Source organism: Thyridium curvatum (assembly GCF_004353045.1).
Source record: "Thyridium curvatum strain D216 chromosome Unknown NODE_16_length_530760_cov_82.129700, whole genome shotgun sequence".
Taxonomy (NCBI): Eukaryota; Fungi; Ascomycota; class Sordariomycetes; order Thyridiales; family Thyridiaceae; genus Thyridium; species Thyridium curvatum.
The window spans coordinates 266,989-291,386 of NW_022156771.1; the positions used below are offsets into that span (position 1 = coordinate 266,989).

Genomic DNA, 24,398 nt, shown 5'->3' on the forward strand with positions numbered 1-24,398 from the left:
CATGATGCAGGCACTCTCAAGGCGGAGCGGTTCGAGGCCTTTTCCAGCAGCCGTGCTTACGATTTCATCTGGCCGACTTCCTGCACGACGGGGTTGCACAGGTCCCAAGGGCGAGGCTGTTCTCAGTCTGAAGAAGGAATAATAGAACACACTTTCAATAGTCCACAGTCGTCGAGGCAGCACAGCCCTCTGCGACACGGCCAACAGACCCATGGATGACGGAGCACTAAAACACGCATCCAAGCCTTTTCTGCTGGCATGGAAGCTTCGGTAGAAACGAAGAAAGAAAGAAAGAAAGAAAAAAGAAAACCGACGAGGTCACAGTGGGTCCTCTCCCCCTCTGGCAAAGCTCCAAGTCGAGTTGGGCGCCCAAATCCCCCGCATTTTAGCGTGCCGGAATAGTACCGTGACTACCGTGGCCTGTAACAAGTAACTAAGTCGCCAGGCCCACCGTCAACGCCTAGCTTCGGCGTGACGTCAGTTCACTTGGTGCTAAAAAGCTTCCAAGCTTCCCTCCCCCCGTGTGATGTCGGAGTTGGAGAAACGGGAAAAAGAAAAGAAAGTTTGTACCTAGAGTAGGTACTCGGAGGAGAAATGCGGGCGATGTGGCAGCAGGCTGGTCGTTAGACCAGGGCACCCGGTGGCACATCTCACACCTCACAGAGACACCATCTCGTCTCTCGCTTAAACAATGGAGCAGGATCATCATGGTTCGTCCGCTTTGTCTCCATCGGGTACCCGAATCGTGATGATGGCATGGTCCCGAGGTAGCATCCATGGATGATGCCCGTCTACGGCCCTGCATCTGCCATGGTATGGCTGTTGGCGACATTGGCACTATGTCAGTGGCTGGCTGTTTTGCTTCTGCAGCGACGACACTTTCAAGCACTCTTTTCACTCGACCCCGCATATATGCAATTGGAATTCATCTGCACAACCAAGAACACCATCGGGGTCTCCGAAGAGCTCTCCCGTTCCTCCTTGGCGTTGGTCAGAGCTTCGCCTGCATACGAGAGTCGCGACCTGCCTCATCGGGCGATAGCTGGGCAGACGAGCTGAATGAAGCCCGCCGAAGGCCCCAGAAACGTAGGGTCGGTCTACTCTGTACGTAGGTATTGTATCGGACCGTAGGATTTTTGGCGGTTGCATAATGCGACTGTCGGCCAAGAGCAAGCAAGCTCCTCCCCAGGGCGCGCCTTTGGGACACCGAGGATGGGGTTGACTCGAACGAGCTTACGCATCGAAGGCCCGACGCATGAGTGGTAGAGTGCTGACCGACTCTTCTCTACCCCGCACAATGCTGTCAGCTACAAGCAAACTGCAGGCATCGAGACCTCCAGCCTTCTTGCATAATCGGTCCGTTAGCCACTAGAGCCTCATCAACTCCGCCCTGATCCGTGACACCGCTCGGGTCTAATGTCCTCACAACATCCCGCCTCCAGGCGAGGCTTCGAGGCGTAGTATTGTTCTCTGTATAGCTCTTCAAGATATCTCGGGATCTGAGGTATAGTTTCTATAGCAACATCCAAAAAAGAAGAAAAAAAAGAAGAAGACATCTCCCATTAGGCCGTCGTCTTCCTCTCCTTCATGGCCTGCCTCATCACCCTCTCCAGCTTGGGGATCGTCTCCTCCCGCCGCTGGTAGATCTGGTAGTGTATCACCAGCCTGCCCCCGCCCAGCTTGAGCCCTTCCTCCTTCCCCAGCTGCACGAACCTCTCCTCGTCCACGCCCGACCCCTTGAGGTCCAGCCAGCACATGTTGGTCTGCACGGGGTACGCCACCCTGCCGCCCAGCTCCCCGACCCACAGCCTCTCGATCTCCCTCGCCAGCTCGTGCGCGCGCCGCAGCAGCCCGCCCTCCCCGCCGGGGCCCTTCCCAAACGTCTCGTCGACGGCGACCCTCGCCGCCGCCGTCAGCGGGCCCGGCTGCCGCAGCCCGCCGCCGATGCTCTTGCGCACCCACCGCGCGTGCCTGACCACGTCCCGCGGCCCGACGACGACGCTGCCCGCCGGCGCGCCGAGCCCCTTGCTGAAGCACAGCGACAGCGTGTCGAAGCACGCCCCGAACTCGGCCAGGCTGCCGGCGCCCGCGGCCACGGCCTCCCAGAGGCGCGCGCCGTCGCAGTGCGTGCGCACGCCGTGCGCGCGCGCCCAGGCCGAGATGCGGCGCGCCTCGGCGAGGGGCATGACCGTCCCCGCGAGCGTGTTCTCGAGGCTGACCACGCGCGTCGGGCACGTGTGCACGTTGTCGTCGAGGTGCGCCGCCGCCTGCACGTCCTCGAGCGTGAGGTAGACGCCGTTGGACGGGACGACGGTCGTGAGCATGGCGCCGCAGAGGGAGGCGACGCTGTTGGGGACCGTTTGGTCAGCGGCTCAAGAGATGCAAAAAGGAGGTAAGGAGAGAGAGAGAGAGAGAGAGAGTGTGTGTGTGTGTGTGTGCTGTGCATGATTATCCAACATTGTAGGAGTTTGGGCCAGATGCGGTAGGATGTGAGGATAGAGACAGGGAGAGGTAGAGTGTGTGTGTGTGTGTACATGTAAAACAGACTCACCCGCCGGCCTCGTGCTGCACAATGTGCGACCGCTGATCGCAGAGCACGGCGTAGGGCGGCTGCGTCAGGAGCGCCCGCAGCGCGACCTGGTTGCCCATGGTGCCCGACAGGACAAACAGTCCCGCCTCCTTGCCCGTGAGGGCCGCGCAGTGCTCCTCCAGCGCGATCGTGTTGCCGTCCTCCTCAAAGACGTCGTCGAGCAGCGTGCACGACTGGATGGCGGCCAGCATGGACGGCGTCGGCGTCGTCATGGTGTCGCCTGCGCGTGCGTCGTTAGTAAAGGTGCAGATAGGTCTTGATTCCTAGAGGAGAATGCATGTGTATTCGTTCGTAGCATAATGCGATTGGAAATGAATGGACATACTTCTCAGATCAGTGCCCGCAGCGCCAGCCGCGCCGACCCAGGCATTGTGAGCAGCAGCTCCGTTCGTCGTGGTCTGCGCCATGTTTGCCGATGAGTGCTGTATCGCGCGGCGTGGAGATGTGCAGAATGTCCTTCTCCTCTCACTCGAGAACGGTCTAGGTGTATTCAACAGCGCGGGAGCTGTCCGCGGGGTAAAAGCACCGGTGCCGGACCGGATGTGGATGGGCCGAGCCGATCTTGCAGACAGATTGCACCAGGAGGGCTTTGATCTGAGCACCCTGAGCGGCGATATGCCTTGGCAGCTCGACTTCATGATTGCGACTTCGAGGCCGAGTGCGGGCTTTATCTAGTCAACGCGGCTGTTGCGATGGTCGGGCTCAGGGATTGTGAGCTCCGTGATTCTGCACATGAGAACGCACGCACGCCCGGCCGAAGCCGGGAATGTCTCGATGCGGACCCGCTTGCGTAGGTGCGTGCTCGGATTCTGCCGAGGCCTGCCTAATTCACACTCCTCGTCTAACCCTAACCCCCTTTCCAGAACAGGTAATTCCGTGTAAGAAGACGTCAAACGACACGCAATCCCTGGACTGAAGAGGCACGCCCTGCGCTCGACATGGCTGTTTTAAGAATGTTATATTATCTACTTCTAAGAAGTGTCTCAAGCAATCTCGCCATCCCTGCCTGTGTCCCCCTCCGAATCGGGTCAGATTAGCTCGTGTCCTGCCTGCTTTTATTCCAAAGAGACTCCCGTTGTGCATTAAAAAAAACAAGGACCGAAAAGGCAGCACGAGGCTGCTGCAAGAGTTCCCCCAAGTAAATGCAGAGAAATGTAATAACCAAAAAGGAAAAAAAAAAACGGCACGACCATCATTCCCCCCTCCCCCTATGTCCTCACACAACTCCCATCTGTCTAGCAGTTGGTAGTGAGGTAGAAGCCCGCGAGCGGCGAGTTTTGCTGCGCGAACTGGACGCCGGCAAATCTCCCGCCGGTCCAGGGCGACACCTCGAGCAGGAAGGCCAGGTTGCTCGCGCAGGCCTCCGAGTTGATGACGGCCGACGTGCCCGGGGCGACGCTGACGGTGCCGAAGGTGCCCGTCCCGCCAAAGCCCAGGGTCGCGGCGGCGTTGTTCCACGTCCAGCTGTTGGGGTACGCGATGGCCGACGGGTTGTCCTTGAGCACCGTCGTCACGTTGAGCTGCACGCTCGGGCTCGTGTTGAGCTCAAAGACGACGGGGTAGCCCTGCGGGATCGAGAGGGCGAGCTGGCAGCCGTACGAGCCCTGCGGGATGTTCTGGAACGCGACGATCTGGTAGGTGCGGAGGTAAGGGTTGCCTATATGGCGTGTGTGTTAGTCAATCTGCGGTCAAAGAGGTGGAAGGGATGATGTCTAGTAGTATGTTTAGAAGGGACGACTTACCATCGCCACTAATGCTTTGCTGCACCTTGATCTCGCCGCCGGCACCGACAGTGTTCTTCTGGACGGTGTTGGGCTGGTTCTCGGAGAGCTGCTGGAGGATAGTCGGGTAGTAGGTTGTGCCGCAGCGGGGAGCAACCTCGACCGGAGTGGGAGAGGCGAGGCTCAGGCCCACGAGGGCCGTGAGGCCGACAAGAACGGACTTGTACATGGTGATTGGGTGATTAGTGGAAGAGATAAGAAAGCGAAGCTCTTGGTCTGAGAGGCTGTGTCACTGGACTCGATGTGAAAGATGAATGTTGATGCTGATGGTGTTTCGGAAAATCATGACACCTCTCGAGGACAAGACTGACACTTTATATCCATGAGCACTTGCCCCATGGATCACCAGAACGGCTGGGCTCCCTCCTCTCGACGCACGAATCTCGTTACATGCATGCCGGCCATCATACCACGCTTGTGCATGCCCGGCTGCAGCGGTCTGCTCACCAGTCCCAAGGAAGGGCCACCTCGAGGCGGCCGCTACGAGAAGGAGCTGCCTCCTCTCGAAAGTATGATGGCGCTCAAACCATCAGCCGCATGGGCAGTGTAGAGCCTGCCGTGGTGCACAGCCCGAAGAGGAGAGCTAGCAGGATCGTTCTCGAGATACCTGCTGAAGAAGGAACAGACAAACAGTCGGGCGCACCTACATGTACCGATGCCGAAGGGCCTGGTGTGTGCTCACGGCTCAAAGATTTACGCCGAATAACCCGTTCCAGCTGGCTCTGAGCGCACTACACATGCGGGCCATCCTCGTTGCTGATGGTTGTCGGCCATCCTGCGGCTGACGTTAAGGTTCCGGAGCTCTTCCAGATTCGTCAGGTTTCAATACAGGCCGGCGGCTGTGCCCTCCCACCATCGAGGCCGAGGCCGGTAACCTCCGCATGGAGTTCGCACATGGCCTGTCAAATACGATGTCATCGAATCTCAACGGTACCACATGGCAGAGATTGTGTCGCAAAGTTCTATCGACCGCTTGTAGGGTTAAGCTTAAACGCTATGAGAAGGATTGCGCAGATACGCTTGATGTCAACAGTAAGCGACAGCCATTTAACCAGAAAGAGAATCGAGCGGCCGGAAGCTTGTCGGTCATCCCTAGACGGCTGGGATACAGGAAGCTAGCCTGAATTTGCGCCCGACAGGTTGAGGTGGCCAGCGGCTCACCTCATTGCCGTTTATTCGTTGCCGCACAAAGACATGATGTGATGGTGGGCTTCCCCGCCAAGTCGCATCCGCCGCTTGCATCGTCATGTTATAAGGCTGAAGCAAACACGGCACTTGAATCCCGTGGCCTTTAGTCTCGAGACTTTGCTATTTTTATTCCTTTGTTCTTCGTCCAGTAAGATGACTGCGAGGAGGCCTGCACCTGACTACAATACGAAGCCATCGAGCCTCCCTCCAACGGGGAGGGCAGATTTCCTCTTGGCGATGTGCACGGTCTCGTGCTGGTGGGCAGACTCCTCGGAGTCGTGATTAGCCTGCTCAGGAGTAAGCTTGACGCGTAGGCTAATAGCACATGCCCGAAGCTGACTTCCCACAATCATGGTACTCAGACGTCAGCTCAAGCCGACTACTGCTCATCTTAGTCGGGATATATGTCTCGGGAAATATGATGTCCATTGGGATCATGACGATCCACGGGGGGGTATAACAGCTCCTTCGAAAGTCCGGTCCTCGGTCCTCTGTCCTATGACCATTTCTTTTACCCTAACCGAACGCCATGTGATGCTGTGCGTAGAAGTGAGCGAAATAAGCAGGAGATTGCACCATCCCTTCTCTCAAAGATGCATGCCTCCATCGTCTTCATCCTCGTCAACCCTCATTCGCTCCTCCAGAGCCCGCCGCAGCTGCTCGTCTGACAGGCTGCCGCCACCGCCTGGCCGCGGCCCATCCATGTGGACCTCGCCGTTGCGAATCATGCCAGTCTGAAAAGTGCCGTCCCTCCACGCCTCGTGCGCGTCGCCAGATGCAACCGGCCGCTCACCACTGGTCGCCGCCGGTGCAGCAGCAGCAGCGCCTCCGCTGTGTCCATTTATAGCAGCGCCGCCGTCGCCATTCTCCAGGCTGTCTGCACCACCACCACTGCCAGCGGCGCTGCGCTCCGCCTCCGCCTCCTCCTTGCTCTGGAACTCGGTCCAGCTGAAGCCGCGCCCTTCGACCTCCTCGCGGACCATGCGGATGCGGTCCTGCATGCGCGAGATGACGGCCTCGTTCTCCCTGATGGCGTCGACGCAGTCCTGGTCCGGCTGGGCCGCGGGCGCGCCGAGGACGGGCTCGGCGCCCGTGGCGAAGGGGCGCAGCTTCTCGTTGGAGTAGTCGAGGTGGGCGATCGAGTTGCGGATCTCGAGCACCTTGAGGTGCAGGCTGCTCAGGGAGAGGTCCTTGAGCGCCTCGGCGAAGCGCGCGGGGCTGATCGGCAGGGCTTCGGAGGACATTTTGGATGGGGGATGTATCTGGAGGTCGAGTAGAGATCTGATGAATCTGGGTAGACGCTTGTGTTGTGCAGTAGAAACAGATATGACCTGTTTGGCCGACTGGCTTTTGGTAAAGTGAAGGAAGTCGGTCGCCTTGCCCTGTCGTAATCTGGAAGCTGCCTGGCCAGCAGGCATAGATCGCGATAGAAGCTTGAGAGAAAGAAGCACTGACCTCCATCCACTAGCCCCGCCATCGCTAATCCCACTATCAACCCTCCCTGTGCACCGCCCAATCAGCTGCTGTAATCACCCACTGAAATTCCGAACCCCCGGACCCTGCAATTCGGTACAGGGACGGACGAATTTAGGTTTTGGCGTGGAATAATTTTCGACAAAAAGTCGTCCGATTTCCGACCAGACGACGACGACGACGACCCATTGCCACATCACAGCACTGCGCACGCGGCAGGATATTCCATGAGCGACAACGCCGAGTAGTGGGCGCCACCACCCACCGCCGCGCGCGCAGTCGATACCGGAATTCAAGATGAGCAGCTTCCTCGGGCTGGGTCCAGCCCGGTCCAGCCTGCGGACCGCCCTCGGGGCCGCCACGCGACGTGCGCCGACGCTCCTCGAGACCCGATGCGTCCGATGCTTCGCGACGGCGCGGCAGGGGAGCAGCAGCAGCAGCAGCAGCAGCAGCCGACAATTGCGCTCCCCGCTCCGGCCTAGATTGCTCCATGGGCCGGCAGCGGCACAGCTCACCACCCTCCACCAGTGCATCCAGACGAGGGGCATATTCTCGTCGGGGGTCATCAAGGACTACGTCGACCTGCCGCCGGACTACGAGGACGCGCACGGGCTGGACTTTGCGAAGAAGCCCCTCGACGACCACGAGGTGCTCATGATATTCGGCCACGGGATGGACACCATCTCGGCGAACCGCCTCCTGCAGATCCTGCACGGGCGGCGGGTCGCGGGCACGCTCGACGACCCCGCGCTGCAGCGCCACACGATTCTATACTCCAAACAGCAGCAGGACGCTGCCCTGGCCTACCTGAGAAAGACGGTCCCCGTCAACGAGCTTGTCAACGCGGGACTGAGGGCGGAGGACGAGCTCGCCGAGCTGGAGGCTGCTGCGGTTGGAGAGGAGCTGCCCAAGGAGAAGCAGCAGCTGTCTGCCAAGGAGCTGGCAGCAGAGGCGAACTGGAGGAGGCGCCTTTACAAGGAGAGGCCGAAACAGGACGAGCTGGAGGCTGCTGCGGCTGGAGAGGAGCTGCCCAAGGAGAAGCAGCAGCTGTCTGCCAAGGAGCTGGCAGCAGAGGCGAACTGGAGGAGGCGCCTTTACAAGGAGAGGCCGAAACAGGACGAGCTGTACGGAAGGGGTTCGTTCGACAAGATCAGAGCACGCAACGAACTCAAGTACGAGGAGGAGCTCAGGCGGCAGGAGGAAGAGAAGAGGAAGAGGGAGGAAGAGGAGGCGAGGCAGAACCCGGGCAAGCTCCAAAAGATCGACGAGACTGCGCCGCGAGAGCTGAGCCCCCGGATGAAGGAGTGGCACGTGGCGGCGACGTCGACCCTCAAGGAACCCCCCAAGATGTCAAAGTGGCAGAGGCTGTGGCCCTCGTACGCCGTCATCCTGTCGCTCATCGGCGCCGGCGCGGTACTCAGCATGTACTACACGCCGCCCAAGCGGTCGCAGCGGCTGTTCCCGGACGTCCCGCCCGCGGCGGCGACGGTGCTGACCCTGATGGCGGCCAACGTGGCGGTGTGGGCGCTGTGGAAGGTGCCGCCGGCGTGGCGGGTCATGAACCGCTACTTCCTGCTCGTGGCGGCCACGCCGCAGCCCCTGAGCATCGTGGGCACGATGCTGTCGCACCAGAAGATCGGGCACCTGGCGGTCAACATGCTCTTCCTCTGGTTCTTCGGCACGCGGCTGCACGACGAGGTCGGGCGCGCCAACTTCCTCGAGGTCTACTTCGCGTCGGGCACGCTCGGCTTCCTGGCCAGCCTGACGGGCATGGTGCTGCGGGGCAACCTGCACCTGACGACGCTGGGGGCGTCGGGCGCCATCTACGGGGTCGCGACGGCGTACTTTATGCTGCACCGGTACGAAGGGTTCAAGGTGTTCGGCCTGCCGCCCGACCCCTACGGCGGGATCCAGGGCCTCGGCTTCATCGGGCTCATGCTCGGCATCAACATCATGTCGCTCATGTCCAAGAAGCAGGTGCTGGACGTGGCGTCGCACGTGGCGGGCATGGCGGCCGGCGCGGCGTACAGCGAGTACGTGCGCCGGAAGATGGGGGACAGGAAGGGCGGCGACAAGAAGGCCAGGCCCGAGACGACGACGACGACGACGACGCTGGGCGGCGGTGATAGAGAGCCGCCTGGCGCGCTGGAGAGGGTCGTCGCGGAGAAGTGAGATCGTGTGTTGTTGGGAGGCCTACGCGGTGTGTTTTGTTGTTGTACTACTACCACTTACTAGAAAACTTGTATCTCTAAGAGCATCTAACTCACTAGACAGCGCATAGACATTGGAATAAGGCACAATCTCGAAGACGCAAGTCGAAGCGGCGAGCCGCGCAGCACGGGAGTACGGGAGTACGTGTGGTGTTGGGCGGAGTGCATGCATGCGTGGTCCATACGAATGGGCCACTCACAGCAGGCTACCCGACCCCGATATGCTGTGTTTGATGGCAATCTCCCGCAGTGAGCAGGCTACGTCACTCCCCCGACGGGCTCGGCGATCAATTGCTATTAGCCGGCAGGGTTTCCCTGTAAGAAAGACGACCTGGAGGGGAATAACCAGACATTTTCAAGGTTTGCATTGAAAAGATGACAGGTGCTGGTCACAGTGCTCCTTGAAAAGTAGGTAACTGAGGGATCTGTCTATCAATTGTTTCATTTATCAGGTGTTAAATGGCATTGTCTCACTCCAATCTGCGCCGACTCTCTGCTGGCAAGAAAGCTTCACAAGCGGGCTCGGCTGGATGGCGGGAGCCATGTGGGGGAAAAGTCACACAGCTAACCGCTAACCCTGCTCTGACGCAAACGTGCAGTGTGACTGTTGGTCTTGGGGCCCTCCCTAGGCGAGTTTCAGTCTGCTGCTTTAGCGGGAGCTGTTTATCTTTGATGATGCTTATTGTTCTTTTGGCAAATTGTCGAGGTTGAAGCTTCTGAGTGTTTGCCAGATAAGGTAGACCGAATTGATGTTAACTGCATGTTGCTTCTTCTGCATTGATTAAAACAAGTTATCAGATGGTGCGTGATCTTTTCCTTCCAAGCCCGCAGACACGTCAGTGTGCTCCCCCGAATCCTGCGGGAGATGCCAGGACAAGACGCGAGATGATGACGGCTGAAGAGCAAAAGATGCCGTTGCAGCCGGCCTGCTGCTGCGATACCACCCTCAAATCGAGCCACCACCATGTGGCTGCCTACAGCCCCGGGCGAGTCAGTGCTCCCAGCGGCATTTCACAGCATCGGGTGCGCCCACTCCTGGCGCTGTTCGGGGGGTCTTGGCAACGTCGATACAGCTGAAGGAGCTGCATCATTAGTGGGCTAGCTCGCTAGCCCGCCTGTGCTTCTGTGCGTCCCCCCCCACTGTGGCCACTGTGGGTGACGATTTAGTGAGGCCTCATCCGCATCCTTTGCAAATCCCTGGCTCGCGACAGGCCCAAAATCTTGGCCCGTCCAATCCTTGGCGATCGCCCTCTGATGATAATTTGTTTTGACGCCCTGCTTTCCCTTTTCTTCCCCCCCGGTCTGCCCCATTCTCCATAATCTGGTCGGTTTCGACTCTCGAGGGCATCTCGAGTCTTTTCTTGTTTGAATTCGAACCTTTACAAACAGGCCATCTTCACAGTTTGCGCCGCTTGTTGTGAGCTACGCGTCGTGTTCCCGAGACAACGTAGGTAGTTAGCTCGTGGAACTGTGTACCAAACAACGGGCTCAACGAGCTCAAACCCCAGGCCTTCATCCTCCCCTCTCTTGACCTTGCGTCTTCCACAGCCCCAGGAACGAAGCACGGCCACTTCAGTCCTCGATCCTTATCCTCGAAACCCAACTTAGACCGCGCACGAGCTCGCAATGGCTCACAACGGCGACATCCCCGACGAGGAGCTGCAGGCGCGCAACCCTCACGCCTCGGCCACCCGGTGGCGCCACCAAGAGTCCTCCGCCTTTGCGCGCCACGCCGTCCAGCAGCAGCAAGCCGGGCACCACCAGAAGCCCCGCGAGCCCGAGAACCGCGGCAACACCTCCGACCTCGCCAACTTTCTCAACTCGTCGCGCGTCTCCCCCGAGGAGACGGTGGCCGCGGCGGCCGGGTCCGGGTCCGGGTCCCGCTCCGGCACCGCCGACGGCGGCGGCAAGCGCTTCACGCCCATCGTGGTCGGCGCCGCCGAGGCGCGCGAGGCGACGGCCGCCGGCGAGCCCGGCCCCGAGGACGCCGAGATCGCGCCCGACGCGCGCCCCGACGGCAAGGAGATCGTGTGCGGCCCGCTCATCAACTACCGCCGCCAGGAGGGCACCACCTGGGTCGGCAGCGTGCTCGTCGTCACCAAGGGCGGCGGCAAGACGCAGGAGTCTGCGCCGACGCTGCTGCTGCGGTACGCGGGCGAGCGCCAGGCCGGCGGTGCTGCTGCTGCTGCCGCTGCCGTCGAGGGCGCCGGCGCAGCGAACGGGGGCGCGTCGGCATCGGGCGGCGCGCAGAAGGAGGAGGCCGAGTTCAAGGGCGTGTGCCTGTACTCGGACCCGCGCAACACCTTCTGGCGCTTCAGCATCAGCTGCGAGATCCTGCCCACCGAGGGCCGCTGGGAGTACACCCTGCCCGGCCTGCGCTTCCACAGCAGGACCAAGCCCCAGACCAACGCCTTCTACGTGCCCGCCGCCGCCGAGTCGATGCGCATCATGTTCCACTCGTGCAACGGCTTCAGCGTCGGCACCGACGAGGACGCCTACAGCGGCGCCTGCCTGTGGAACGACGTCAACCGGCGCCACGCCGAGGCGCCCTTCCACGTCATGATCGGCGGGGGCGACCAGATCTACAACGACGGCATCCGCGTCAACGGCCCGCTGCGGCAGTGGACCGACATCGGCAACCCCAAGAAGAGGAAGGACTACCCCTTCCCCGAGAGCCTGCGCCAGGAGTGTGACGACTATTATTTGAAGAATTACATTCGCTGGTAGGTTCGGCCTGGCTGTGCGTGCCTATGTGCTCGAGGAAAGAGACACTGACAGTCGCGTTCGCTAGGTATTCCACCGAGCCCTTTGCCACGGCCAACGGCCAGATCCCGCAATTGAACATCTGGGACGACCATGATGTGAGCACTCGCGCTGTCTACCCATCATGGAGCACTCCTGCTTACCTGTTTAGATCATCGATGGGTTTGGCTCATATGTCAACGACTTCATGAAGTGTGATGTGAGTCGAGATTCTGTAGCAACTGGCCCCTGGAAGTTCTCGTATTGACATGTACCAGGTATTCCGTGGCATTGGGGGAACGGCGCACAAATACTACATGCTTTTCCAGCATCACTTGCCGCCTCCACCATCCACATACACTACCGGTACGTTCGAACGCTCGGCCTGTAGCTTTACAAGCACTGACGCTGAGACACCAGATGCCCCTCAGACAACGGGCGCTTCCGTGGGCAACCACGACCCCAACCAGCTAATGGATGTCTACGTGGCCGAGGAGATGACCGAGCCCAACTACATCGTGGGAAACAAGCCTGGTGTAAGTCGAGCCGATCAGCCTAGATGCAGATGCGCGACCTGACAACCTATTTCACAGCCGTATGTTGCCGAGAAGTCTCACAACATGTTCGCCAGTCTAGGCGCCAGAATCGCGTTCTTGGGCATTGATGCAAGAACTGAGGTAAGCCCATCTGGAACTGTCATCTCAAAGCCTCTTCTGACCTCGAACAGCGCACGCGCCACCAAATCAACTACCCCGAGACCTATGATCTCATCTTCAACCGCCTGGACCGGGAGCTCACCGCAGCGCGCGAGAGAGGCCAGCCTTTCAAGCACCTGATCCTGCTCCTGGGCATCCCCATCGCCTACCCCCGCCTCACGTGGCTGGAGAACGTCTTCTCGAGCCCCGTCATCGGGCCCATCAAGTTCCTCAACCGGCGCTTCGGCCTCGGCGGCGGCGTCTTCAACCACTTTGACGGCAGCGTCGACCTGCTCGACGACCTCGACGACCACTACACGGCGCGCACGCACAAGAAGGAGCGCAACCACCTGGTCGAGCGCCTGCAGTCGGTCTGCGCGCAGCACTCGGTCCGCACGACCATCCTGGGCGGCGACGTGCACCTCGCGGCCCTGGGCCGCTTCTACTCGAACCCCAAGCTGCGCGTGCCCACCGAGAAGGACCACCGGTACATGGTCAACGTCGTCTCGTCGGCCATCGTCAACAAGCCGCCGCCGCCGGCCATCGCCAACCTGCTCGCGCGCCGCAACAAGATCCACCACCTCAACCACGACACCGACGAGACCCTGCTGCGCCTCTTCAACAAGGACCCCGGCGACTCGGACAAGACGGCGGGCCACAACCAGGTCACCATGCCGTCGCGCAACTTCGCCGTCATCACCGAGAACTCGCCCAACAACGCGCCCTCGCCCGACATACGCGGCCAGGACCCCATCGTCAACGACTTTGCCCCGCCGTTCGCGCCGGCCCTGCAGCAGCAGAATGGAGGCGGCAGCTCCGGGCCGAGCAGCCTCGCGCCCCCGTCCTCGCGCGGCGGCGCCGACAGCACGCGCTCGGGCCTGTCCTCGCACAGCAATAATCCTGCCGCCGACGGCGGGGACAGCGACAACAAGAAGAAGAAGAACCCGCCCGCCAGGCAGCCCTCGTCCACCAAGGTCGACGGGCACTACCCCATCGGCGCGGGCGAGCAAGGGGCCGGCACGCACCACAAGGCCGCCTCCCCCGCCGCGCACGGCCGCGGCCACGACGGCTCGCTCGACGTGTGCATCCGCGTCGAGATCGACCAGCACGACCGCGAGGGCCGCACCGAGGCCTACGGCCTCAGCATCCCCGCGCTCGAGTACGAGGGCCCCCACGTGCCCAGCCCGGGCACCTTCCGGCCGTCCACGCGGGGGTCCTCGGCGGCGGGGTCCGCGGCCGCGCCGGCCACTGGGGTCGAAGGGGCCGCCGGCGGCGGCAGCAGCAGCAGGCCCGCCACGAGGTCCTAGGGGGCCGCCGGTGGTCTGGGTGGCGGTGGCAGTAGTAGGACCTGCGGGGCTAGTAGCTGCGGGGCCGCCGCGGGCGTGATCGTGCTGACGCCGTTTACGGCGCTGCAGCGGCGGCAGAGGCGCAGGGCGGAGGAGAGGCGGGACGCGAAGAGGAGGAAGGAGAGCGGCGGGGTGAGCAGCGACGGCAGCCTGGACGGGACTGACGAGGACGAAGACGAGGACGAGGAGAGGGAGAGCGTCGTGCTGCACCGGCGGTTCTCTCCGACGAGGGAAGGGCGGAGTGAGGTTGTGTATCTGCAGGCTGGGGCGCTGAACTGAAGTCATGTATCCATCCGCCTCGCGTTGGCGGGGCGGTAGTGGGCGATGATGAGGGACGGAGGGACTTTTGTGAGGTTTTGGTTTTTGTTGTTGTTTCATGTGAGCTTTCTGCTTCTTACAATGCGTACGGTAAGGGCAGGGGCAGGGGCAGGGGCAGGGAAGCCAGGAATAATGAGATGAAGACAGGCTGCTGAGGGAGGAGGGCGCAGTTGTGTAGAACTAGTTAGAAAGACAATACCCATGTTTTCCTTTTTGTTGCTGAAAATGCATCCATTTCTATCACACGTGAAGGCCCCTTATTCGATAGCTCGTGTGTCTAGGTAGCCCAGCGGGCCCATCTGGCATATCTTTCGCTTTTATCTGCTGAAGAAGTTCTCCTTCTACCGAGAAGACGATCGATATCATATCACCTCGTCTGAACACGATATGATGACATCTGTACATCATCACCCATCCGCACCAAACCCTCAAACCAAACCGCATCCAATCCGCCTTAAACAACAAGCTCCATCTTGACCCCCCTCTTGCCCGTAGCCTCGTCCTTTTCGTCCGAGATCTTAACCCGCACCTTCTGGAACAGCTCCACCGTAACCTCCTTCTTGCTACCACCACCACCACCCAGGGCGGAGATCCGGAGCGTGTACGCCTCGGCGTCGAAGCTGGCCGCCGGCTCGGGCTCGCCGGCGCCCGCCATGTCGCGCAGCCGGATGACGCCCTCGATGCCGAAGCGCGGCACCAGCACGACGAACCCGTTGCCAAAGATCTTCATGACGAACGCCTCCTCCTCGGCGACCTTGCCGCGCAGCGCCTGCCCGACGTAGTACGCGATGCTCGCCCGGCCGGCCAGCTGCGCGTTGCGGTGGCGCACGTTGATGTTGCGGCAGACGGCCTCGAGCTTGCCGCGCGAGCGCACCGAGGGGTGCATGGCCTCGTAGCCGATGGCGGCCGCGAGCTGGCGGTGGGCGACGAGGTCGGCGTAGCGCCGGATGGGCGAGGTGAAGTGCGTGTAGATCTCCGAGGCGAGGCCGTAGTGGCGGAACTCCGGGTAGGCCTGCGTGCCGGCCGAGAAGTACTCGGCCGACATCATGCAGCGCGTCGCCATGATGCGCACGAGCGTGTTGAAGAAGGGCTCCGCCGGGTCGACGCACGTGTCGAGGCTGTCGGCCAGCGCGCGCGACGAGTCGACGCGCAGCTCCATGCCCTTCTTGACCTTGAGCTGGTTCGCCAGCTCGTCAAAGTTGGTCTTGGGCGGCGCGCCGTGGCGCCGCAGGATCGCCGTCTGCGGGAAGGCCGAGTAGATCTTGCCAGCCACCGAGATGTTGGCGAGCAGCATGAACTCCTCGACGAGCGACATAGTGTCCAGGTGGACCTTGGTCTTGATGTCGATCGGGTCCGAGGTCTCAGACTCCATCTGCACCTTGACCTCGGGGGAGGACAGGCTCAGAGCACCAGCGTCCATACGCTTTTGCTTGAGCACCTTGGACAGCATCATCAGCGTCCGAATGCCCTTGGTGAGATCATCCTGCTGCGATACGTCGTCGACACGCAGCTGCGCTTGTTCGTAGCTGAATGCCTCTCTTGACTTGATGACCGACTTTGTGAAGCGCACATCGACAATGTCCGCCGCAGGTGTCATCTCCCAGATCACTGAGAATGCGTACCGCTCGACATAGGGTTTCAGTGAGCAGAGGTCGGTACCCAGCAACATCGGAAGCATGTCGATACGCTTGTCGACGAGGTACACACTCGTACCGCGGACGCTAGCTTCCGTGTCCATGGCATTGTTCGGCTTGACAAAGTGCGAGACATCCGCAATGTGGACACCGACTTCAAAGTTGCCGTTGGGTAGGGAGCGAGCATGGAGCGCATCGTCGATATCCTGGCAACCGATAGGGTCGATACTGCAGATGAGAAGATCTCGAAGATCTTGGCGGTCCCGCCAGCCCGGATCGTCGGTGCTGGCAGGTACCCTCCAGTCGTGTCCCTCCTTAGGGAGACAGTCCAGGACGGTCTTGGGGAACGGTCGATACTGCACGTCATACTCGAGAAGGAGAGCCTCGGTCTCAGCAGCCTTGCTCTCCATCTCACCCAGGGAGCGGACAAAGTGCCCCACCGGATGCCTCGAATCCCGATCCCACGCATCCATCGTGACAAGAATGCGCTTGCCAAGGAGTTCTCCTATCTGCCTCGTGCGAAGTCGTATCTTGGGGATCTTCTTGTCCATCGGTATCAAGAAGACAGTCTCTTGTTTTCGTCCCTGGTTGGCGGATTTGCTGACGGAGGATTGGTCAATGTGGCCAACATATTGCCGCCAATTCCTCTTAATGATGCCCACAACCTTTGCTGTCGGTTGCGCATGACCCTCGGTGCTCTTGGAGTGGGTGCGCTTGACCTCCTCCTGCAGGGCCTTGCGCTCCTTCTCTGAAATGATGTCTTCCGCCTCATCGCCATCAGCGTCAGCGTTCTCGTTCTTCGTAATAGTCTCCTCTTCAATGATCTGGGTGGAAGGCTCCTTCCACTGGTCCTTGGGTAGGACTTCCACTACCACCACATCGCCATCCACTGCACGGTTGATGTTCTCCCGTCCCAGAATCAGGAGAGCCTTGGGGAAGGCAGGGACTCTGATGGAGCCTTCCAAGTAGTTGTATGGAGAGACATTGAAAATGCCTTGGTGCAGCAAGCCGCTCTTCACACCCGTCATCATCTTGGACATGGTGAGATACTCAGCATATAGGTGATCGCCAGGCTTCCTCTCCCGTGTGATCTCGCGGTCCTGTGCTTCGGGAATCATATCCACGAGGCTCTCGCCGTCTGGAAGACTCTCAACATACTCCCTCAGAGAGCAAGCCGCAAGACCGTCGGCCCGTGCCTTCTTGAGGTTGTCTCTGTCATTGCTGAGCATCACCACCGCTGGACACTTCTTTCCCTTGACGGCGGAGGTCAGGTGCTCGCCATACCACTTGACGGCTTGCCGTACGGAGCGGTCATTCCGATCGTTCACTGACTCCTGGGGTTCTCGCGTGACGTAGGTCTCGAGACGGAAGTCGTTGAAGAAGACGTAGAACCGCTTGTCGTCACTCTTGACGAGCCCGACGAGACGGTTGTACAAAGGCAGAGACCGGTTGCGGACCTCCTCCAGAACGACCTGCAGCACGATCACATCGTAGAAAGCAGACGCGTGCTCAAACAAGTCCATGGCGCTCAGGAAAGCGTTGGTGTCCGGGACCAGGTAGTGCCCCTGTGGGAACTGCTTGGTTGCCGCAGGCTTTTCTGACAAGACAAACGGGGCCACTTGAGCAAGTGACTTGGTTAGTTCGCGCTGCCTTGGCGACATTTCCTTTTTTTGAGACAGATGCAACTCACGATTTCCTGCCGCATCTCTGGGGGCATTGTTCAGGCATGTGCTGCATAGCCTTGAGGAGCAAGGGATGTCCTGCCGTAGGTAGACCTCGCGCACAATCTTCTGCACCTTGCCGCTTCTAGTGGACCGGACATAGACCTTGCTTGAGATGTTGGACTGGAGCGGGTCGGACCCCAGCGCATGCTTGAGGCTCGCCATGATGGACGAGCAGAAACCCCGGCTTGCCGCGCGCTCTTTTCTCTTTGCGGACTTCCTCTCTTGCGGCGCCTCACGTAGGTGACAGACGATGAGCCAGGTGTGTAATGGCGCAGAGTAAATAATTTGACGATGTGGTTTGCTGTGCTTGAGCTGTTGATGAGCTCTTGCTCTGGTTTGACAGAGGCGGATTATGATATCAAAAAGTTGAAAAATGCGCTTGGCAGGCGAATCAAAACCAGGCCAGCGCTTGCTTATCCTTATCGGCAGGTGCGCTGCACGCAACCGCAAGTCAAAGTGGTGTGGGGCGGAGAACGTTTACACACCAACACCACGACTTTTCATGGAGGGGGGAACGAGATCCCGTCAACCTTGCTTTACCTCATGCTGGCACGCACCGGCGCGGGTTGATAAAGTGAACACACGTCAAACAGCCAAAATAGAATCGTTGGGGGTGGAGATGCGCTTGGTAAGTCCCGACCACCAGGTGAGAGGCGTGAACGGGTTCAGGCATTATCCAGGGCCAAGAGGGCCCCCCCTATGACTGACTGACGGCCATAAGGGTGTGGATAGCGCACCCCTTCGCATTCAGGCAGAATTTGGCCGGTGATGGCGAAGGCGGTGTTGATGATACAGACATACATGCATGCATACACAAGCAATCAATTAAACAATCAAACAATCAAACACGTGGGAGTCGAGCATCACGTGTGTGCTTGATGCATTCCCTTGTCTTTCTCACGACGACAGCTCGAGACACACGGTCCTCTGTTTCTCTCGCCAGGTTGGCAACCAGGCGCTGGACAGTAATTATTCCGTGAAAGAGGGGATCATACATACCCTTCCGCAGCCACGCCCATGACGATACACAAGAGGGGGAAAAAGAGCCGAGAGTCCCTGTTGGGAGTACTTCCCGAGACGCAGGAAGTGCTACCACAGCAGAGCATGGCTGGGTCCCTTTTCCCCCTTCTCTTTGGCTGGCTCCGACAGCTGCAACTGCTCCCGGGTCGCCGATCTGACTCGGTTTAGCCCCGAAACACAGACGGTGACACCGGAACAGCTAGTTGAGCCCTTTGTGATACATCAGATCCTGCGGGACGGACTTCTCGTTTCTTCTTTGAGCCTTACAACAATGGCCGTCCCCTCCCAAAAAGCAAAAGACGAGGGTTCTTTCCAATGGGCCCCTCTGGGCGCAAGGCATGTTGTTTGCCGTTCGGCGGCTACGGCTACTCTAGAACAATACTCCGTTAGTCTATCAGGTTGAGAGGCGGCCGCGGCGGCGACGGCGCCGTCCTCCTATCGCAAACAGACACTACATAGTTTAATAGTTCGCCGAGACCCCTGTACGCCTAGACCCCTTGGGAAAGCTCACACTTCTCCAGCGAAAAGGGCCAGCCGTGTCAAGAAAGAGCTGCGCTCGCCCCGACTCTGTCTCTGATGAGCGCGCCCTACCTATCTCTATTGTCTACCTAGGTAAGGCATCTCCATTGCGCAACCCCCACCGAATGTCCGCGAACGCCATAAGCGAGGTCGCCGCGAACAATGACAACAGGCGGGCCTCTGCCTGATACGATAGAGTAGAAACTAAGTTTTGATTTACTGTGCATTTTAATGCTGGCGTCCCGTCATATGATCTACTGCGCTATTCATCCGGGCCATTTTGCCAGATTGTGTACACGTCCCCGCTGCTGTGCCCGCGGGCACTACAACACAGCAGCAGGAGGATGCCGCTGGGGACACCCCAGGGCCAGAGCTCCTCTCCTCTGGCCCTTTCTGAACAGCCACTTGCAACACCACCTTCTGGTCAGACAACCCCTTCAAGGTGCCTTGCCTGGCCGCATACAGCGCCAAAAATAGCCTCCAGGGCTGGGGGTCTGCCAGGCTGTTTGATAAGATAAGCTGCCGAAGGGTGGACAGACCTGCAGTCTGGGGAAGACAGCATCCTTTCCGAAAGCTCGCCCTGCTAAAAGGGAGCCCCCGTGATGGTGTAGTTAGTTAGATGGTGTAGTTAGTTAGATGGTGTAGTTAGTTAGATGGTGTATGTGCATATCTCACAGAGGCCACAGGCTTCGATGATCCGTGTTCCCTAGTCCTTTGGACCTGGACCACCGCGGTCCGAGAGTGGCAGGGACCATCGCAGACAAGAGAATGAGGCGTTCTCAACTGTACAACCTCGCGTTTCATGACGAATTCACGGATCATCCATCTGCGTCCTGGCCCAGAATTTATCCTGGCCAAGGAGCCATTCCTACTGGGTTAGTCACCTGGCCTTCGAACCCCGACGGCGGCGCGATTCCAGCCTGCTCCAGTCTGCGTAAGCATGGACAAACGCCGATCAGATGCGTCATTCTTGCGGGCTTGCAGCTCGATGGGGTTTCCGTCCGAGCAGCAAGGGTTCAGATTACGAATCTCCAAGTGCCAAAAAGATATCGCTAGCTGCGATGCTAGTACCGTTTCCCTCAGAGGGTTGCTGCCGTCATGGAAGGAATCACATGTACACAACCAAGTCGAGTTCAGTCGAGGTGAGGTGAGCGGGCTAGGCCCGCACGGAGAATAATGTCGAGGGGGGGAGGGTGGCAGTCGAGCGATGCCCTCCTCCAGGAATGCGCCCAGGGTCATGCAAGTTCATGATGGATGCTTCCGAGGCCGTATGGTGTGTAGCAACCACTCTCGGCTGGCGAAACTGCCGACGAGCATCAGTCATCGACCTTTGCAGCCTAGCATGCTGTTCCAAGGTGCGCATACGCCTGTATCACAGAAAACAGGAAACTGAGCAAGACAATAGACCCGTGAACGGTTAGCGCGGCAGGGCCCGGGTTCCTTTTGCCTGGCTGGGTCCAGCGTTTCCATGAGATCCAGACCAAGGCAGTGCAATGGCCCTCTGTCGACTAAGCAGCCACACTTTTCCAGGATAGCATTCCTTGCGGGGGCTCCCTCTCGACGGCGGCGGCGGCGGCGGCGGCGGAGGCTGACGAGAAAGAGCAGTTCTGACATCGGGACGATCGCAACGGCCGATGGATGACTTACATGCTGGGAACCGGCCGATTTCTTGGATGGTCTAGACAAAGTGGGCAGAAGCGAGAGGAAGGGACTGACTGGCTGGTACGTGCTTTGACAGGATGACTGCGACGATGCAGAACGGGTAGCAAGGGGGTCTCCCGCCCCCCTCGCTGCAGCCATCCTGGGCGGGAGCGCATATCATCAGCAGGCATCTTAGAGTAGAACCACAGTCCACGGGAAGGCACTTGCGAAAGAACCCGCCAATTCTGGTACCCAGATCGTGGAGAAAAGGCGCACCACTTTGGTGGGAGGCAGCGGTAGTGGCCGTCGATGCAGACCAGGAAAAGATGGGGTGGGTCCTGCCCATCGAGAAGGAAGGCCATGCCATCTCGAACAGGACCCGTGAAGCAGCTAAGTGTGTACATACATGCATCTGTACAAGCACGCATACAGATACAGATACAGGCTCTCTGCTAAGGGTTCGGGGTGCTGGACTAATGGGAGGGAGGGTGGCCGATGGTGGATGGGTGGGCTGGGCAGCGGGCCATGGCTCACATGGTGAGCTTCCACCCCTCCCTTCTCCGGGAATGCCAGGGAGGAGGAGCAGGCAAGGCAGGCAAGCAGACAAGCAGGCCGTGAGCACACCCTCCTCCACCTGCACACGGCTGCCCTAAGATCAAAGTCGTTAATCATGGATTGGGCCCGGGACTGGGTCTTGGGGACGGAACTGGGGTCTTGCAAGATCTCCGGGTCCGTGCCGTTGAGATAGATATGTCAGTCAGCTCCACGTACTTGGACATATCCTGACTACACGGGATGGCGCTTCCAAGCCAGGACGGGGAGCTTGATCTTGTCAGTCTCCCTCCCTGCATGCAGATGGGCTCCAGAAATGTCGGGTGTGGTGAGGGTGAGTGTTTGATAGATTGGAATGTCAGGCTCAGCGGCGTGACCTCATATCTTCGGCACAGCTACCAGGCAGGTAGGTACCTAGGCCGCCTTCGTCCAGTCTGCGCTTCTCACAGGCCGCGAGTCCCAAGCACTGATGAGAAAAAGAGAAAAAGCACCTGCGCTGAATGTAGAACTTCGACTCGGCCAGGTACTGAGTTATTGGATATGGCACAGGCAGATGCGAGCATTGGACTGGCAAAAGGTCTTGTTCATTCAGACCCATGATTTGCAGGGAAAGAGTGGCCCGTGTGTCAGCTGGGGGCGGCAAGGGCTGGCCAAAGCGAATCAGGGCCTGCCGTTTCTAGCGCCAAGTCCACTCGCTTGCGCCCTTGCTACACCTATGGCTGGGACCCCTGTCCCTGCTGGTTACGGGGTTTAGTCTGCCCCTGCTAGACGCACCCCTGCCATGAGACCTCGCAGAGGGACCCCCCTCCCCCCGGCGCATTCAAGCTCATGCTTCACACCATCTTCTCCTGGCCCGTCACTGTGTGTGCTCCCATCCCCAGACTTCTGGGCCAGTGCGACGCCTGAAGTGGTGTATTGCTCTGCACTCTAAGCCGGGGCCTTTTTTTTAAGAAGTGATATACTTATGTATAAAAGAATTCAAGGCCTCACACGGGACGCGGCGCGCGCAACACCAGCTATTCATACATACATACATACATACATACATACATACATACGAGGATGAAGCAGCTGCAATTGTCGACGGCGGTGCGACTTGACAGTTGACTCATCATCATTCTTTTCGAAAAGGGTCGGTAGGAGATTGAGGAACAAAAGAGGGGTAGTGTCGGAAATAAGACGTGGATGGTCCTTGGGGTTGGTCACCGAAGGCAGTGAACCAACCATCCACGGATGGGCATTGTGCGAGGATTTTAGCACCGCCGGGTGCAATGATGGGCGAGGCATCTTGCGATGAGACACTTTGTCATGGACCACGTTTGCCCTTGCTTGGCGACAGACGTCTGCGGCCCTTTCACCCGTGCTTCGCGCGCAAGAGGCTTCTGTCGCTGATGGATGCAGGAAAATATTGATGATACAAGGACAAAGGACAATCACCAGGCTCAGCTGTGGCGTAATATTCTATATCGCCGAGGACTGGGATTGTTAAGCCGACGCCCAATCACAAACGACAGGGGAAAGTGATACCTGCCCGTTGATCCGGTCAGCAATGGCGAGGACAGAATTATTGAAACCTCCAGCCTGGAATCTTGCCCTATTGGGAAGTCAATGCCTTTCGGGAGTAAAAATTTGCGTTTGACCAGCAGACTGCTTTTGGGATATCTCCCTATCCATGCGGGATAGTCTTCGTATAGATGTTGTCTGTTTGCGAGGCGAAGAGCCTGCTAGAGGATAATTTTCGAGACGACCACCCGGCGTTGCCGAATCCTCCAAGCCGGATTCGTGAACCTGGAGCCTTGCTCCTTTCTCTGGTTCTTGCAGATTTTTTCTTCTTTCTTTTTACCTTCTCGGCGGCATTACTACCTAGAAAGTAGAACAAAAACGCCATCATGCCTGTCTAGTTTCATTAGTGCTGCGTGGCCCGAGACGCAGTGTGTAATCTGGCCATTCACTTCCGTAATGGGCCAGGTTGCACCCCGTCCCTTGAATATATCGAAGCCACGCAGCGAAAGCATCATCCTTCGTAAAGCTTACGTTCGAGATCATTCGTAAGCAGCACCTGCACGCGAACAAGTGCCGCTGTCAGTTTTGTTTTGGTCCTGAATACCAGGTGTCAAGTTGAGATCTGACAGCCCTCTGCTATTGGCTTTCTCTCTGGGCCGACAGCGTGATAATGTACAAGACGTAGAGCAAAACGACGCCGAATGGCGAGTGGGGTGTCAGCTTAGAACTGCTCGCAACAGTGGGTCGACCGGGAAAGGTCTGCACAAAGGGGGCGTTCCAGGCAGTCCAGATGAGTTCCAGAAGACGAGAAGAATAGCCGGTCTGCATGCTGACCTCACTCGCTTGGTGACGGTCGAGTTGCGCCGGAAAGATTTTTTCCCTGTGAAGAGATCCTTTCATGTGAAGCCACGCCGTTTGTCATCATCCAGACGAGTCATGACGGGACGCCCAAGACCCGAGTGCACACAACGCAGCCTTGCAATTGTGAGGGATACCTACCCTACCTTCTAGCCACCTGTTGCAAATCCACTCCGAGTTTGTGTCAGATGGCGATGGCGAATGGTGCGCTGTCTGGTTCCAAGTGCTACGGAGTAGCTATCAGAGGTAGGCTAAATCAACGACGACACAAATGCGGCGCCTACGCTGGCCAACTGAGCAGTTCCGCTAGGACACCCGGCGTCAATGATTGCGCAACGCTAGATCTGGGGAGACCATCTGCTAGGATGTGATCCCTCGGCAGACGTGCTGATCTATGGAAGTGTACCTAGGTGGCCGGGGTAAGAAACACACTCCTGCTGGATCGAAATTTTAGTCCACAGTCTCCATACGCACCGAAATCTCGGCTGGTGGAGACAATTTGAAGATCACTCCCACTCACTCAACCTCATGTGTTTCGACTCGGGAGCATCACACGTGGGAAATACCTAATAGAACGCTCTCTGATGGTCGTCACCAGCCATTC

At 59.0% G+C, this 24,398-nt stretch overlaps 7 protein-coding genes across 7 annotated transcripts; 3 read left to right on the top strand and 4 right to left on the bottom strand.

The window, feature by feature from the left end:
• Positions 1–691: 691 nt before the first annotated feature.
• Positions 692–2,396, top strand: E0L32_003635 (uncharacterized protein; the record flags this gene model as incomplete). The annotated part of the gene is made up of 3 exons (XM_031137957.1): positions 692–710; positions 772–1,104; positions 1,567–2,396. 3 exons carry the CDS (start codon positions 692–694, stop codon positions 2,394–2,396), a joined length of 1,182 nt encoding a protein of 393 aa, XP_030998405.1.
• Positions 2,397–2,547: 151 nt separating this feature from the next.
• Positions 2,548–2,997, bottom strand: E0L32_003636 (uncharacterized protein; the record flags this gene model as incomplete). The annotated part of the gene is made up of 2 exons (XM_031137958.1): positions 2,548–2,810; positions 2,916–2,997. The coding sequence occupies 2 exons, from the start codon at positions 2,995–2,997 to the stop codon at positions 2,548–2,550; spliced, it is 345 nt and encodes a 114-aa protein (XP_030998406.1).
• An 828-nt stretch (positions 2,998–3,825) lies between these two features.
• Positions 3,826–4,540, bottom strand: E0L32_003637 (uncharacterized protein; the record flags this gene model as incomplete). The annotated part of the gene is made up of 2 exons (XM_031137959.1): positions 3,826–4,247; positions 4,333–4,540. 2 exons carry the CDS (start codon positions 4,538–4,540, stop codon positions 3,826–3,828), a joined length of 630 nt encoding a protein of 209 aa, XP_030998407.1.
• Positions 4,541–6,146: 1,606 nt separating this feature from the next.
• On the bottom strand, positions 6,147–6,803 carry E0L32_003638 (uncharacterized protein; the record flags this gene model as incomplete). The annotated part of the gene is made up of 1 exon (XM_031137960.1): positions 6,147–6,803. The coding sequence occupies one exon, from the start codon at positions 6,801–6,803 to the stop codon at positions 6,147–6,149; it is 657 nt and encodes a 218-aa protein (XP_030998408.1).
• Positions 6,804–7,329: 526 nt separating this feature from the next.
• E0L32_003639 (uncharacterized protein) lies at positions 7,330–9,204 on the top strand (the record flags this gene model as incomplete). The annotated part of the gene is made up of 1 exon (XM_031137961.1): positions 7,330–9,204. One exon carries the CDS (start codon positions 7,330–7,332, stop codon positions 9,202–9,204), a length of 1,875 nt encoding a protein of 624 aa, XP_030998409.1.
• A 1,664-nt stretch (positions 9,205–10,868) lies between these two features.
• E0L32_003640 (uncharacterized protein) lies at positions 10,869–13,986 on the top strand (the record flags this gene model as incomplete). The annotated part of the gene is made up of 7 exons (XM_031137963.1): positions 10,869–11,965; positions 12,034–12,103; positions 12,157–12,204; positions 12,263–12,350; positions 12,405–12,520; positions 12,578–12,661; positions 12,712–13,986. 7 exons carry the CDS (start codon positions 10,869–10,871, stop codon positions 13,984–13,986), a joined length of 2,778 nt encoding a protein of 925 aa, XP_030998410.1.
• Positions 13,987–14,797: 811 nt separating this feature from the next.
• Positions 14,798–17,863, bottom strand: E0L32_003641 (uncharacterized protein; the record flags this gene model as incomplete). The annotated part of the gene is made up of 1 exon (XM_031137964.1): positions 14,798–17,863. The coding sequence occupies one exon, from the start codon at positions 17,861–17,863 to the stop codon at positions 14,798–14,800; it is 3,066 nt and encodes a 1,021-aa protein (XP_030998411.1).
• Positions 17,864–24,398: the final 6,535 nt, after the last annotated feature.